Source organism: Limulus polyphemus, unplaced genomic scaffold (assembly GCF_000517525.1).
Source record: "Limulus polyphemus unplaced genomic scaffold, Limulus_polyphemus-2.1.2 Scaffold3041, whole genome shotgun sequence".
In the NCBI taxonomy this organism is placed as follows: Eukaryota; Metazoa; Arthropoda; class Merostomata; order Xiphosura; family Limulidae; genus Limulus; species Limulus polyphemus.
Window position 1 is genome coordinate 26,418 of NW_013668651.1, and position 15,028 is coordinate 41,445.

General features: G+C 30.7%; 1 protein-coding gene across 9 annotated transcripts in view; it reads right to left on the reverse strand.

Annotated features, from left to right (window-relative positions):
• Positions 1 to 6: 6 nt before the first annotated feature.
• The window catches only part of LOC106468522 (ventricular zone-expressed PH domain-containing protein homolog 1-like), a 50,702-nt gene continuing 35,680 nt past the window's right edge, over positions 7 to 15,028 (reverse strand). For 8 of the 9 annotated variants that reach the window (XM_022396861.1, XM_022396862.1, XM_022396858.1 and 5 more), the window contains 4 exons: positions 14,603 to 14,731; positions 12,042 to 12,191; positions 9,071 to 9,169; positions 5,259 to 7,645 (listed from right to left, as the gene is read on the reverse strand). In XM_022396861.1, coding sequence (XP_022252569.1) covers positions 7,433 to 7,645; positions 9,071 to 9,169; positions 12,042 to 12,191; positions 14,603 to 14,731 — 591 coding nt within the window. In that variant the 3' untranslated portion in view covers positions 5,259 to 7,432. Of the gene's footprint in view, positions 197 to 5,258; positions 7,646 to 9,070; positions 9,170 to 12,041; positions 12,192 to 14,602; positions 14,732 to 15,028 lie in introns of those variants that run through there. The other variant, XM_022396857.1, reaches the window with a different exon arrangement.

Below are 15,028 nucleotides of genomic sequence, written 5' to 3' on the forward strand. Positions count from 1 at the left end.
AAAGGTACTTCGATGCCACATGTCTCTTCTGTAACCAGATTACCTCCTTGATTGCAAAAGGTACTTCGATGCCACATGTCTCTTCTGTAACCAGATTACCTCCTTGATTGCAAAAGGTACTTCGATGCTATATTTCTCTTCAGTAACCAGATTACCTACTTGATTGCAAAAGGTACTTCAATGCTACATGTCCCTTCTGTAACGAGATGACATCCTTGATTGCAAATAGTACTTCAATGCAACTTTTGATCTAAGTATTATACCTACTTGGACAAATTTAATTTTAATGTTTATATTAATGATGACACTAGATCCAGCTTACCATACTTAGGGATGGGGTAGTGGTGTTGATATATGCTGTGTAAATTTTATGTAGAATGAAAAATAACTACATTCTATACAATTATAACTCTTAGCATAGCTTTCAAATCAAACATTACATTGTCTACTATTATACTTAGCTCTATTTACATAATTTATTATTTTAGATGTATGTTTGACCACCATTAGTTTGATGATCAATCAAGTTTATGTTCCAGACAATCAAGCTGCGAGAATCTGAGACATTCGAGGCAAACCACAGTAGGTCTTCATCTCCAGAGTAGCCGGGCCACGATCAGTGTGAAAAATATTAATGATCAATATATCAAAGATAGCTAAAGGGTTATACAACCATTAAGTATTCTAAATATCAGTACTCTACACTGATTATTTAAATAACTATCGGTTAATTACATCACACATGTATCTGCTGATTACCCTTTTCTTGTACAAAATATATGAGGTAATGTAAATTATGATTCATTTTCTTTTACAACATACATTGTTACTTTCTTACTCCTCTACTTTAACCAAATATTTTCTACTACAGACACAAGTATATGTTAAAAGATTAACACTATCTAATGTTAGTTTACACAGACTTTGAATACTAAATGGCATAAAACAAAAGAGAAGGAGCATGATTTGAAGTCATAATTGAGAAATGGTGATATCTTTGACACAAGACATCACATTATTGAAACTCAATGGCATTTACAATCATCTGTTTGATATTATATGTGTTCTAGTCCAATCAAATTATAATCTTTGGTAGTACCATATTGCTATAACTTACAATATCAGAAAAATAGGTGTATTAATTAAATAAAAGGGCAATAAGCTTGTACTTTTCAAAAGTCAGTATGTTGAGGGTTTAGGACATACTTAAAATTGAAACCAAGAGGGGTATGTGGGGAATGGATACAAGTTTGTTTTTTTTTGTCAATAACTTTGAATCCAAGGTGTAAAACTTAAGATATTATAATGTTATAATACGTTTATCATGCTTTAAAAAATGTATTCATATGTAATTAGATAATTTCTAATTATCAATAAATATCCACACATAAGATCTAGAGAACATTGTTTCAAAGGAGTTAAATTTTCCTAAGAATAAAATTTAACTGTATTTATACACCTATAAATTAAGGTGTAAAACTTAAGATATCATAATGTTATAATACATTTATCATGCTTTAAGAAATGTATTCATATGCCAGTTAAATAGTTTCAAATGTAAAAATTGTGTGAAAATTTCCCCCCCAAAAATAGTAAAATATTCAATCATTGGTAGCTCTTCATCTTAAAACCAGTGCTGTCAAGACTACTTTAAAAAAAAAGGAATTGGGTTTGTTTATCTTAAAAGTGGCTATAATATTTTGGGAGTCACGGGTTGTGGTTATTTGGATTTGTTTTATCCTGAAGTCATTTATTTGGGCTTTTTTATTTGTTGTTCTTGTTGTAGTAGTTGACTTCAACACACAATAAAATAGTTGTAAGAGTAGTTTTGGTGATTGACTGGTTTAATGAATAGTATACACCTTGTTAAAATTTTATAATCATCTTATCTCCACTCCTGTTCAATTAAATATCACACCCATAATCATGAATTTTCTGGCCTGCACACCTGGCATATTCTATATTCAAATTAAGCCATGCAAATTGCCATTTTGAGGGTGAGCCATAAAAAGAGAAGTTTCCAAAGGCAGTGCCACTTGTTTTGACCTTATTTCGAAAAACAGTACCACTTGTTTTGGGCTTATTTAGAAAGACAGTGTCGCTTGTTTTGACCTTATTTCGAAAAACAGTACCACTTGTTTTGGGCTTATTTAAAAAGACAGTGTCGCTTGTTTTGGGCTTATTTCGAAAAACAGTACCACTTGTTTTGGGCTTATTTAGAAAGACAGTGTCGCTTGTTTTGGGCTTATTTCGAAAAACAGTACCACTTGTTTTGGGCTTATTTAGAAAGACAGTGTCGCTTGTTTTGGGCTTATTTCGAAAAACAGTACCACTTGTTTTGGGCTTATTTAGAAAGACAGTGTCGCTTGTTTTAGGCTTATTTAGAAAGGCAGTGTCCCTTGTTTGGGGCTTATTTAGAAAGGCAGTGTCGCTTGTTTTGGGCTTATTTAGAAAGGCAGTGTCGCTTGTTTGGGGCTTAATTAGAAAGGCAGTGCCACTTATTTTGAATGGTAGAGCTGCTTACTTTTTTCTTACAAAACTTGGCAACACTACTTAAAACTTATAATTTTCTTTTATCTGATATAATATTTATCGGTTGAGACTTGGCAATACTACTTAAAACTTGTAACTTTCTCTTATTAGATATAATATTTATTGGTCGAGACTTGACAATACTACTTAAAACTTGTAACTTTCTCTTATTAGATATAATATTTATTGGTCGAGACTTGGCAACACTACTTAAAACTTGTAACTTTCTCTTATTAGATATAATATTTATTGGTTGAGACTTGACAATACTACTTAAAACTTGTAACTTTCTCTTATTAGATATAATATTTATTGGTCGAGACTAGGCAACACTACTTAAAACTTGTAACTTTCTCTTATTAGATATAATATTTATTGGTCGAGACTAGGCAACACTACTTAAAACTTGCAACTTTCTCTTATTAGATATAATATTTATTGGTCGAGACTTGGCAACACTACTTAAAACTTGTAACTTTCTCTTATTAGATATAATATTTATTGGTCGAGACTTGGCAACACTACTTAAAACTTGCAACTTTCTCTTATTAGATATAATATTTATTGGTCGTCCAGAGATCCTGGACCCAGATAGCTGCTGTACTGCATGCAAGCCCCGTACTGATAACTGCAGTCACTGGCAGTCTAGTTTTTTTATAGAAGTTTGTGTTTTGTACCTGAAGTTAATCCAAAGGCTGTATGATAAGAAGCTTTGTTCATAAGGTAACAGCAAACAAGTTCTTAATGTTGTCGGAGTTTTTTCCTGTTTACAAAGATAACTATCACAAGTTAATCGATATAATTTTCATACTAATTAGTCACTCGCTTTGGCAACCTTTTATAAGCACTAATGGCAAAATGGTTGAATCACCAAATTCAAGGAAGCTCAATGTATTTTTTTCTTTATTTCTTAAATTGGCAATGTTTCAACTGATAATTAAACAACAATTAAGTTTAGTAACCTTATATACTCACAACAACTATATTATAAAACTGATATATGGAAAAACACTTTCTAAACTAAAGTTTAAGCTAAAGAGAAAATAGAAACATTTTTCTTATTTAATTTTTAAATATTGTAGATCAGACTGTATAATTGGAACACACAAAAACATAACTAATCACACTCGAGTAAAAATTTATTTTACTCAAACCTGATGTTTCGGCTTATGCTTTTCTTGAGGGTTACAGCATCACATAAAAATACAAACTGATAACTGAAAAGAACACATACAACTCTTGAAAAAGGCATAAGACAAAACGTTGGGTTTGAATAAGATAGTTATTTCTGGAGTGTGATTAGTCGTTTTTTTTGGTGGTAAACATATCTTTCACCTTTTAGTTTTTGCCTGTGTACAAACAGTCCTTTTAGTCCTAATGAAGTATAATGAAAAATTAACAGCTTTATCCTTTTATACAGAATAAATTATGTTGCATTAGTGATAAATCTTTGATTGAATAAAATTCTTTATTTACTTCTAGAATAAAACTACACTCTGAACCATATATACCCAAATAACTTTGTTTTCTTTAATATATAAAATTCAGTAATTAGATAATTTCTAATTATCAATAAATATCCACACATAACATCTAGAGAACATTGTTTCAAATTTAACTGTATTTATACACCTATAATGAACAATTTCAAATTACAATAGTTGATAAAAAAAGACTCGTATTTCAAGCTGCACTACCTGATAAAGCTAATGGCTATAAACTGGCCTTATGTCTAGCCTATTTCATTTCACATTGATTCCAAAATTTCTACTCAGCCAAACATAATTTTTATTTCATTACTAACAATTCAGTTCTTGAACCCATCTTCTTAAGCATTGGTTTAAGTCTGTCTCTTTTTATAAGTAAACTTTTCTCTGCAAATATTCTACTGTGAACTTTAAAAATATTGCGGCTGTGACTATGTCACAATCACCAAGTGCCTGATCAGGTGCACTAAATTTATCTGTAACAAAGATTTAACCTTTATACACACTAATTATTCTAACTACGCTAATACTATACTGAATACTATAAGTTCATTCACCAGTTATTTTGCAAGTATGTTCAGAAGGTGGAAGTTTTAAACATATTTATATTTTATTTATTGAGAAGGGAAAATTTTATTATTGTGCATTTATGAGGTATGAATTTAATAGATATTTATTTATTTTTCAATACAACACTGATAATTACTTGTCTTATATATATATATCATGGTTATAAGATATCAATTTTTAACATTTATTTTTGATAGTTAATATGATGTTAAGTTGAAATATACAGTTATTGGTATATTAAATATTGAAATTACTATGTTATATGTACTGCATGTTCCCTTTTTCTTTTAACTATTTATGAATTTCAATTAGTTAGCAAGATTAAACTTAGCAGGCAGACTTAGGGTGTCCTTATCTATATGGCATAGCCTACCTACCAACCAAGGTATGTACTCTGCAAAGTATAAAAGGGGCCAATTGGACCAAAGAGAGATGTTGGTTTGTTTCTGTTTAGTGTGTGTTATTTAAGTTGCTGATGTTCAAACATACTGTTGGTGTGAATGTGCTTTGTAGTCACTATGAGAAAAACCTATATACTAAATGGGTGAAGTTGTTAATATTACTGCTTGTGCATACAAGCTTGATTTCTCTGGATTTTGTCATAGATTTACTACAGTTAAATGCCTACAGAAAGACCTAGTACATTCTATAGGTTTTTATGTTGTCAATAACTTCAAGAAGATTTTTGTCATAGATTTACTACAGTTAAGTGCCTACAGAAAGACCTAGTACATTCTATAGGTTTTTATGTTGTCAATAACTTCAAGAAGATTGCAAGTCAAGTCCCGAGATGTATCCATTTGGTGCCAGTGCTGTGAACTATTAAAAGGGAGACATTCATATATAGTGCCAGGAGAAGGAATATTTTAAAAGAAAATTCACATTGTGTATGAACAGTTATTTAATTTGAATAGTTTAATATATTTGTGTTTAATTATACATGTTTGATAGTTGATTATTATGTAACTGTCATAACATATGACAGTAGAGAATGGGCATTTTATAATAGTTGTCTTAATAAAGAACTGTTAACAATTAGGAGTCTTTGTAAAAATGATAAGATAGTTATATTGAAACTTGATAAAGGTAATGGAATAGTTCTGATACAGTAATTCTAATATAAATATTTTAAATGACAATAAAATATTTATCATGTTACAAAAGTCTCCTATAAAACAGAGAAATAATATTACAGAATTATTTATTAAAATTTAAAAAACATAATAACACAAATATATTTAATGATGAGGCCATCAGACTGTCATCAAAGTATGTTAAATGCAATTCCTAAGGTTCATAATGAAGGATGTCCATTTAGAACTACAGTTTCTAATGGAGATATATACAGTCATTTAAATTAGACCTTTGGTTAGGTTTATGGAACATTACACAAATAATGAATATTTGTTAAAGACAGCTTTGAATTTGCTAATAAACTGACAGCCTGATAAAAGGGTTTTCTATGAGAGTTTTGATATATAACATGTATGTAACTACCTAATAATCATGAAATTATACATACTGTAACTCTAAACGCATCAAGTGTACATTCACGCAATTTGGGAAGCTTTTCGTAAACTTGCAAGTCCGTTGTACACAAATAATTAGATTTTTTAATAAAGTATTTTTACTAAAGAATTGTCAACAAGCTTATGAAGCCTTTATTGTGTTGCTCAAGTTTTATAACCTCTTAAATGAATATCAATTTTTTTTTAGTAAAAGTTCATATTTTTTACCTCTTATTTTCTCTACCCTAACACAAGATTTAGGAAAGTCGTTAACGTAAAATGAAATGAAATATTGAAAAATATGAAATATAAAATGTTCTTATGGAAAAATGGTTTCCCAACTGACATACGTGATAACAACTTATTTGGATAAGTTTAATAATTATAAATACAATTCCATGTTCGTAAACAATGTTTATAATATTACTGTATACAAACATATATTATATTGAATATTAAATGTAAAGGATCAGTTGTCTTTATTTAAACTGACTTAAGTGTAGTTTTTAAAGCTGAGAATATAAAACAATATTTTTAAAGTTATAAACAGAATTAATATGATACAAAGTGGAATATGAATTTAAATGTTGAAGATGAAATTCTATGATTAAAGGTTCCACCATTAGATGGTTAGAAATACTTATAAATGAACATAAAATTATAGAGACAAAAATAAATTGGGAATATGTGATCACATACTTATACATATCACAGTTTGTTTAAAACTCTCACTAAAGGATGCGAGAAATGTTTACTTATGAAAAGATATTACAGATTACTAAACTTAACCCAGTATCTTATATTCATGGCAAAACTACTAATGCTATCTCCCACTATTCATAAATTCAAACTATTGACCAGAGGGTAGTCAGCCAATTAGCACCACCCTGTCACCAAACCATCCATGCTAAGTATTGACTGTCACTCTTGTAACATGCCCCCAGCTTAAAGTGAGGAGAATATTTTGTGGTACTCAGAAGCTTCCAAAATCCATAGCTGTATCACGGGGACAACTCGTACCCCACTTACACCTGAGCTGGACAAGATATGTGTCCAGCAACTAAACTGTTGGTAATGGCACAGGAATATTTTAATTAAAGTTCAACAGGACACAGTCTCCTACTTACAGAAAAAGCTTAATCACATAATCAATTTAAAAACAAACAATACTTGACTAAAGCTCTTAGTATTGATGTGATCTACTTCACAATACTTTTATTACATTTCATTATAACAGTAAATTTAGTATAGGAAGGAAAAATAAAGAGACCAGCTCTTTGCGTTCTGTGCGTATCATACAACTAGAGTAACAAACCTTGAAGACAAATTACTCTCTCAAAGAGCCACGCGAGCATGAGAGTGAGCTAAGGCAATAGACAAACACTGTACCCACTGTTCTGTATTTTTACTGTCCTTAGCCTTGAGCACAAAGATTCTGTCATTTGTGAAAATTTCAAAAGCTTTTGGGATGGTTCTCCCTCTACTACTGATGGCACGCACCGTACGGATTTGGCTTACTTCAATGGGCTGAGCATCCTTGTGTTTTCCCTAGATCAAAGAAAGTACACATTATAGTTTCTTTACTTTCTAGCATTTATAGCTTTTTTTTAGCACAAAGCTACAGAATTTACTGTGTTTATTGCAAGTAATGAATCCCAAGTTTTAGTTATAAGCCTTCAAGCTTACAGCCTTCTAATGTGAATTTTTCTACAGGGAATGACAAATGAATAGGTGAAAGTAACCACCAACATTCATTTTGAACCAAACTGTAATAAACTAAAATTGTCTAATTATTTTTTATACTGTTCAATAATTTCAATGATGTTTAACTTGTATTATTAAAGAACCTGTAACTAACAAAGTCATGGTCCCACAAGCAGTTTGGAAAAGTTTGTTTAAAAATCAATGGACTTCATCAGAAATTTTAGGGTTAATGAACTGTTTACAGCTTAACAATTTCGTAATTTTAGGGTTAATGAACTGTTTACAGCTTAACAATTTCGTAATTTTAGGGTTTAATGTACTGTTTACAGCTTAACAATTTCTTAAAAACAAGAGCTATTAGATTTTAATATTGTTTTTTATTTTTAACACCTGCCACATGAGCCAGCTCAGTATCTTTTGGTATAATGCCTAGGATGGTCAACAGAGCGGTTATTCTGGAAACTAGTGATTTATTATTTCAATAGATCTCGATGAATGAAGTTTGGCACAATTTCTGAAACAAAATAACTAAATATTAATGTAAATATGATATGATGAAATCTATATGGATTATGCTATTGTGGTACCATACTGGGCATTATACCATCCTTCATATTTAGTATTCATTGCAGAAATGACATTTTTAATTTGAGAATCACTAGGGAAATCATCTTGTAATGAATTGTGCATCTGCTTCAATTTCAACACTGCATCTTTGAGCTTTGCTTTACCATTAGTTTCACATAATACTAAAACTGATGATTTCCTATACACAATTCCAATCCCCCTTTTCGAAGATATAATGATACTAGTGTGCCTGTTTTTTTATGTTTCGCTGTCAATGCAGTAATTAATTGATGAATTTTTGATTCAGCTGGTATGTCAGATTGATTGGGATATCTTCAAATAAGTTATTTTCTCATTTGATCTGGACCCATGATTTAGCTCAATCAGTACACTTTAACCCTCACATTCACAAACACATCTAGAACACCTCATGCATGTTTCATTGCTATATCATTTCACTTTACATTTACAAGTTAACTTCTCCATGTTGGCTCTCACGGTTTTGGGTCAGTTCCAGCAACCTAGACCTCATAAATAGTGCCCAAAGTCTTTTTTTTTGTCAAATCAAAACATTTCTGAAATTACTCATTTTTTTTGGATCCAAATCAAAATGCCGGGCTGGCATGCGTTAGTTTATCAATAGTTTCGTACAATTAATAAAAAAATACCTTTCCCTTATTTCTTGCTTTAACCAATACTTACTGAGCCACGGTAAGACAAGTGAGCTCCAGATAAAGTAAAATAACGAGTTCTCCAACGACGAAAGATTTTCCATTTAGCTTTCTTTTCTTTGAGCTGTCCCTAAGTATTTTTAAAAAAATATTAAGTACCTGAAAATCTCTGGAATTAATACAAGTGTCTTATAAACTAGTAATAAGATAAGCAAACAATTTGTTATGACCTATACATTAATACAAGAGGATATATCAGAGAGTAAATAACAGCACATAGCATGAAACATTGACTCTGAATTTTACGAGTGCCCAAAGCTTCCAAGACTATATTTTTGGAGTCCTTTAGCTAATTAACAGATTCCCTTACACCCTCCCCAAACACACACACACACACAGTAAAAAAACACAACAAATCAGTGTGTGTTACATGATATGATTGTTACTTATCTCTAATAATTATTTACAGAAACTTACAGTGACTTCAATGTTCAAATCTCAGTTATACAATGTCTTTTATCAGAGAAGTTGCTAATAATCTCCAATAAAATTACAATTAATAACAATTAGTCTCAACTATGAGTCACAGATAAACCACAAAAACCTTTATGACAACTTTGCCTTTGATAACTTTCTGGGTATTTAGGTAGGATAATTAAACAATTTAAGTCAAATCATCAATCCAGGGGTGGTCAAAGATCGCCCAACCTCTCTCATGAGTATTAAGGTTGCTGTAATGGCTACGTGATAAAAAGAGACTTTATTTGGCAAAACGATATACGATTAAACAATGTAGGAAAAGTCAGAAATCTTGGAAGGTCAGTTATTATTGTCACTTGCTGCTAGTAGATTATTTTTTGGCCCTCGTATTCTTCATGAAAATACAAAAAAATTGAATGGTATAGTAAAGTTCTATAGAACAAGTATGTATAGACAACTTGCAGGTGGTAATACATAAACATCCAAAGACTAAAACTCAGATATACTATTATGTATCCTAGAAACGGTAATGACAAGGATGTAGGATATACCAGAATCTGAGCAGTGAAAAAAATGTACTACTTATCTCTGAAGTCCCAGTATAAAGAATAGTACAGAAAAATACAGTGACAAAAACATACTGTTTATCATATAACCTAAACAATTACAAGGATATAATGTTTAACACAGAACATTTTTTAGTTATAGTTATATAATATCATACAGTTCATCATAGAGCCAACATGGTGACAATGATGGTACACCATTTATCACAGAACAACCTAGTGACAGAAATATACCATCCTTGTCACCATGTAGGCTCTGTCGTAACTTCTGTGATAAATGGTGTCCAACCTAGTGACAGAAATATGTTATGACAGAGCCTACATGGTGACAAGGATGGTATACCATTTATCACAGAACCAACCTAGTGACAGAAATATGTTACAACAGAGCCTACATGGTGACAAGGATGGTACACCATTTATCACAGAACCAACCTAGTGACAGAAATATGTTACAACAGAGCCTACATGGTGACAAGGATGGTACACCATTTATCACAGAACCAACCTAGTGACAGAAATATGTTACAACAGAGCCTACATGGTGACAAGGATGGTACACCATTTATCACAGAACCAACCTAGTGACAGAAATATGTTACAACAGAGCCTACATGGTGACAAGGATGGTACACCATTTATCACAGAACCAACCTAGTGACAGAAATATGTTACGACAGAGCCTACATGGTGACAATGATGGTATACTGTTTATCATAGAAACTACTTAAGAGGCAAATATTTAGACTAAATCATAGATACTACAGAGTATGAAGTAAAAAAATGTCTTTCACACGTATTACAAGAATAATATACTGTCTATTATTAAAGGAACTTTAACAGTTGGGATATAATGGGTATAATAGAACCTTCCTTTCTACTTGAAACCCATACATTTAAAAGATATACAATCTAACCCAAAACCTGAGTAACAAAAGGTTTATACTGACTATTCTAAAACCTTCATAACAACAAGGATATATTGCATATCATATAATATAATGCATATTGGGTATGATAAGAGGAATATGCACTCTATTACAGAACCTATAGAGGAACAGATATTCTGTCTATGACAGAACCTTTATAATGACAAGAATATCCTATGTATTACAGGAATAGAACAATAAGGATATGGGGGTTTATCACTATACCTATACAACACCAATAAAACTATATTACACTAAACTTTCATAACAGCAACAACTGTTTTCATTTGAAGACCATCCCTGTTTATTGACATTAGAAATGTTCACTGGAATCATGTTAAGTACTACATAATCCTATGAAAAACATGTTAATTCTGCATGGTCGACATAAATCTGCAGTTCTTTGCCTTATTTATGTAACATTTTATACGAAAAATAAGATTTTTTTTCTGATTAAAAAGTAAAACATTTCGACCACACATGTGCTACCTTCAAAAAGTGTAAACTTATTTAAATATATGCACGTCAAGAGTACTTCTTTTTAAATTTTTATGTATTTTACTTTGGAAGTAAGGATATTTTTATTCATTCCTAGAATTACTTTTTTTGATTAAAGCTAATGCATAGAAATCACAATCTTCGGATTACCAGTTCTTTCTTTAGTGATTGGTCAAAACATTGTAGTTTTTCTAATACAAATGCTGTGTTCATTTCAAGCTGTTATATTCTATATTTAATCAATTTTTCTGGCAGGATCCTCTCAAGTGTTATATTTTTTTACATGCCTTTTATTTCCTACTTTGCGAGTTACCAAACACAATAATAAAAAAACTTTACACCGAATGCCCATCCTTACAGGAATTTTTAACAGGAACTTCATATATTTGAACATGATACCTATCTGACAGTTGCAAACCTGTGACTGAACATCTACATATAAAGTTTATTTTTTTATTTTTTTATTTGAAAGTATATATATCTTTATTAGTTTCTTGTTATTCTTGATCTTGGAAGTAACAATTTTTACCTCAATGACTGGTTCACTGCCTTGTAAAAAGTCCAGAGCACGGTCAGGATGGTTGCACAAGAAACAACCCCACAATTTCAAAGGACCATTGTATTCAAATACATCGAAAAACCTATTATGCCTAAGTTCACCTATAAGCATGTCTTGATCCTGTAAAAGTAAATAGAAAAAAAATTAACTTTCATATTCAATGTTTCGAAAGAAAAAAATGGCTTAAGCAAAACTTAAAATTAAAAATAACTATTAACTATCAATGTTTACAATACTGTTTGAGGACTATCAGTGCTAGTTATCAATAAATTTTAAAATGATGGACTAGCAGGAAGACAGCTACTCAATGCCATGTAGCCAACTCGGAGCTACTCTTAATTGAAATTATGGGATTTGACCACCACTCTTACAATGACAAATGGCCCCAAAACATGGAATTTGAATTTTTTTTCCTATCAATAAGTTACACGAACCAGGGTACATCGTATCCACAAGTCCAGCAAACTGACCACCAGGCTTCCCTTGGCCACTTTTAATACTTTACTTTGACAATTACAGTACTCACCACTTCTGGTTAAAACTCATAAAAAAACATGACAAAATATTTAACAGTTCCCTAGAACTACGTCTTTCAAAATGGCATCATCATTTATACCATTATCAGATTAGGTGTCATGATCTTTGTTAACTACATTATTTGATATAAATCTATCTTCAACAATAGTTTATTTTTAATAAATAATATTTCTTTTTATTTGTGTATGTTGTTTGAATACAACATATGGAGCAAAAACATTCAATAAATGAAGAATTTCTGACACATGAAAATGTTTTTATTATCTACCATTCTTGCCAAATGCAATTAACATTACCTGATGACACAAAAATATTTTCCAGTACAAAAGAAACGTCTAAAGAAGCTATAAAAATATTCTCAGATATGTGGTTTGTTTTGTTCGTAATTGTTCTAAACTTCCCATTAGATTCCTTTGTTCCCTCCCAAAAGTCAATATCTGGAGAAATCAATAATTACTGATAAAACCACTATTTCCTCTACCTTGATATAGACAGATTATGATCTAATTTATTCTATCCAATCATATTAAGACATTAGTACTAGCTATCTTCATAGATAAGTTACATTAGTAAACGTTTAGACCATGTGCTACAAGAAAAGGTGGTAACATAGAGCTGTAATAATAAAAAAACAAACTGGAAAGGAAAATCATGTGAGAAACAAGAAATAAGTCATTATATTTTCAAGGAACAACAGTTTACTAAATGACCATGAACCTATATTTTGAGATGAGCAAAAAAGCAAAATAAAAATTTACAAATATCTTGTTTACAGGTGAGAATCCTCAAGGTGTGAAAAAACAAAAGTTTGCAATTTTTCTTTTTTTTTCTTTGTGAACTACAATGAATTTGTAACAAGATACGCAGGTGTGCACTCAACACCTGAAAGGTGTTCTGCAGTCCAGATAGGGTTAAAAAATGGACCAGAAACCTTAAAAAGCACAGTATGATGCTCCAAATTTACGAAAGTGAAAAAAAAAAGAAAAAAAAAAGATTATAATGTTATACTTTTATCTTTTGGAGGTTTGTTTTCAAAAGGTTTGTATTATAATTTTCAGTCATCATATAAATTATTAAAACTTATACATTCAGGAAGTAACATTTATTCATTACTCATGTTGCTTCCTGAACATTACAACATCTGATAAAAAAACTAAATGATTAAACTGCCTATGGAAAGGACAAATTTAGTTGACATTTTGACCAAACTCCTGACCACATAATTCTACACTATTTTTGGCTGAAACATTCACTAAATAATTATTTTTTTCTACAGTGGTTTTAATAATTTCTTTGTATTTTTAAACTGACGAAGAAAATTAAAAGTTATTGTATTTTTCAGTGTAAAAGACACACTTTTTTTTAACCCCAAAATTTGATGTAAAAATCTGCTTGCGTCCTATACACCGAGGTATGAATATTATATATATGTATATATACGATATACACAAGCCGTGTGTAAATATATTTAAATAGGCATGCACAGTTTAATTCAATTGAATGTGTTATTTATAACAATAGTAGTTTTTTTTCTTTTAAAAACATAACTATTTATAATGCTCCCTAAATAATAAAAAAATAAATTACAGTGAAAGCAATGAAGATTTTGTCAGTTTTGAGCCAAACTAAATAACAGTAAACCTTTTTTTTTTTATTTACGGTATTTTCTTATTTTGATGTTTTGAGCTCTTTTGTGTTTAGAACAATATATACTAATTTTTAAAGTATCAAATTGAATTTTTGTTCAATAAATATCTTTCAAATGCAACTGTAGCTTTTTTCCCCAAAACTTTGTCTTCAAAATAAGGGTGCGTCTTATATTCCGAAAAATACGGTACTGAGGAACTTGTACACAGTTATATTGCTTTATAAAGCTAGGGTCACCAAAGTAATTTCCTTTAGTTGAAATAAACACTGAAGATTTAAAAGAAAAATGTTTTCTTGGTTAAACAGGCTGATATTAAAGGATTCAATTCACTCTTGTCTATTCTTACCTTAGCTGAGGGGAATGCTGAGGTGACCAACGTCAGAAAAGTTTTGTTATCCACCTTCAACGTGTCCCAGCAGTTTCGTAAGCTACTAACAGAAGTCTCTCGGGTGCTTAAAGCTGAATTTGCACGAGCCTATCAATATTAAAAAAAAATCATCAAGTTAATACTGATAGATACATCAAATTCTCAAAAGTCATCTTTCATAGCTTAAAGCTTTGATGAGCAGCTTTACATATATACACCTGGAAAAAAGTTAAGCACCCCCGTGTTTTTTTCAAGTGATTCAGATTTGACGTTCTTGTGACTGATTATAAATTACCATTCAATCTAAACGTGTTATCAAATGAAATTATGCATTATTGGGCACAAGAAAACAAGATTATCACCGTAAAATAACAATTTTTAATTACATATCATGACATCAAAATA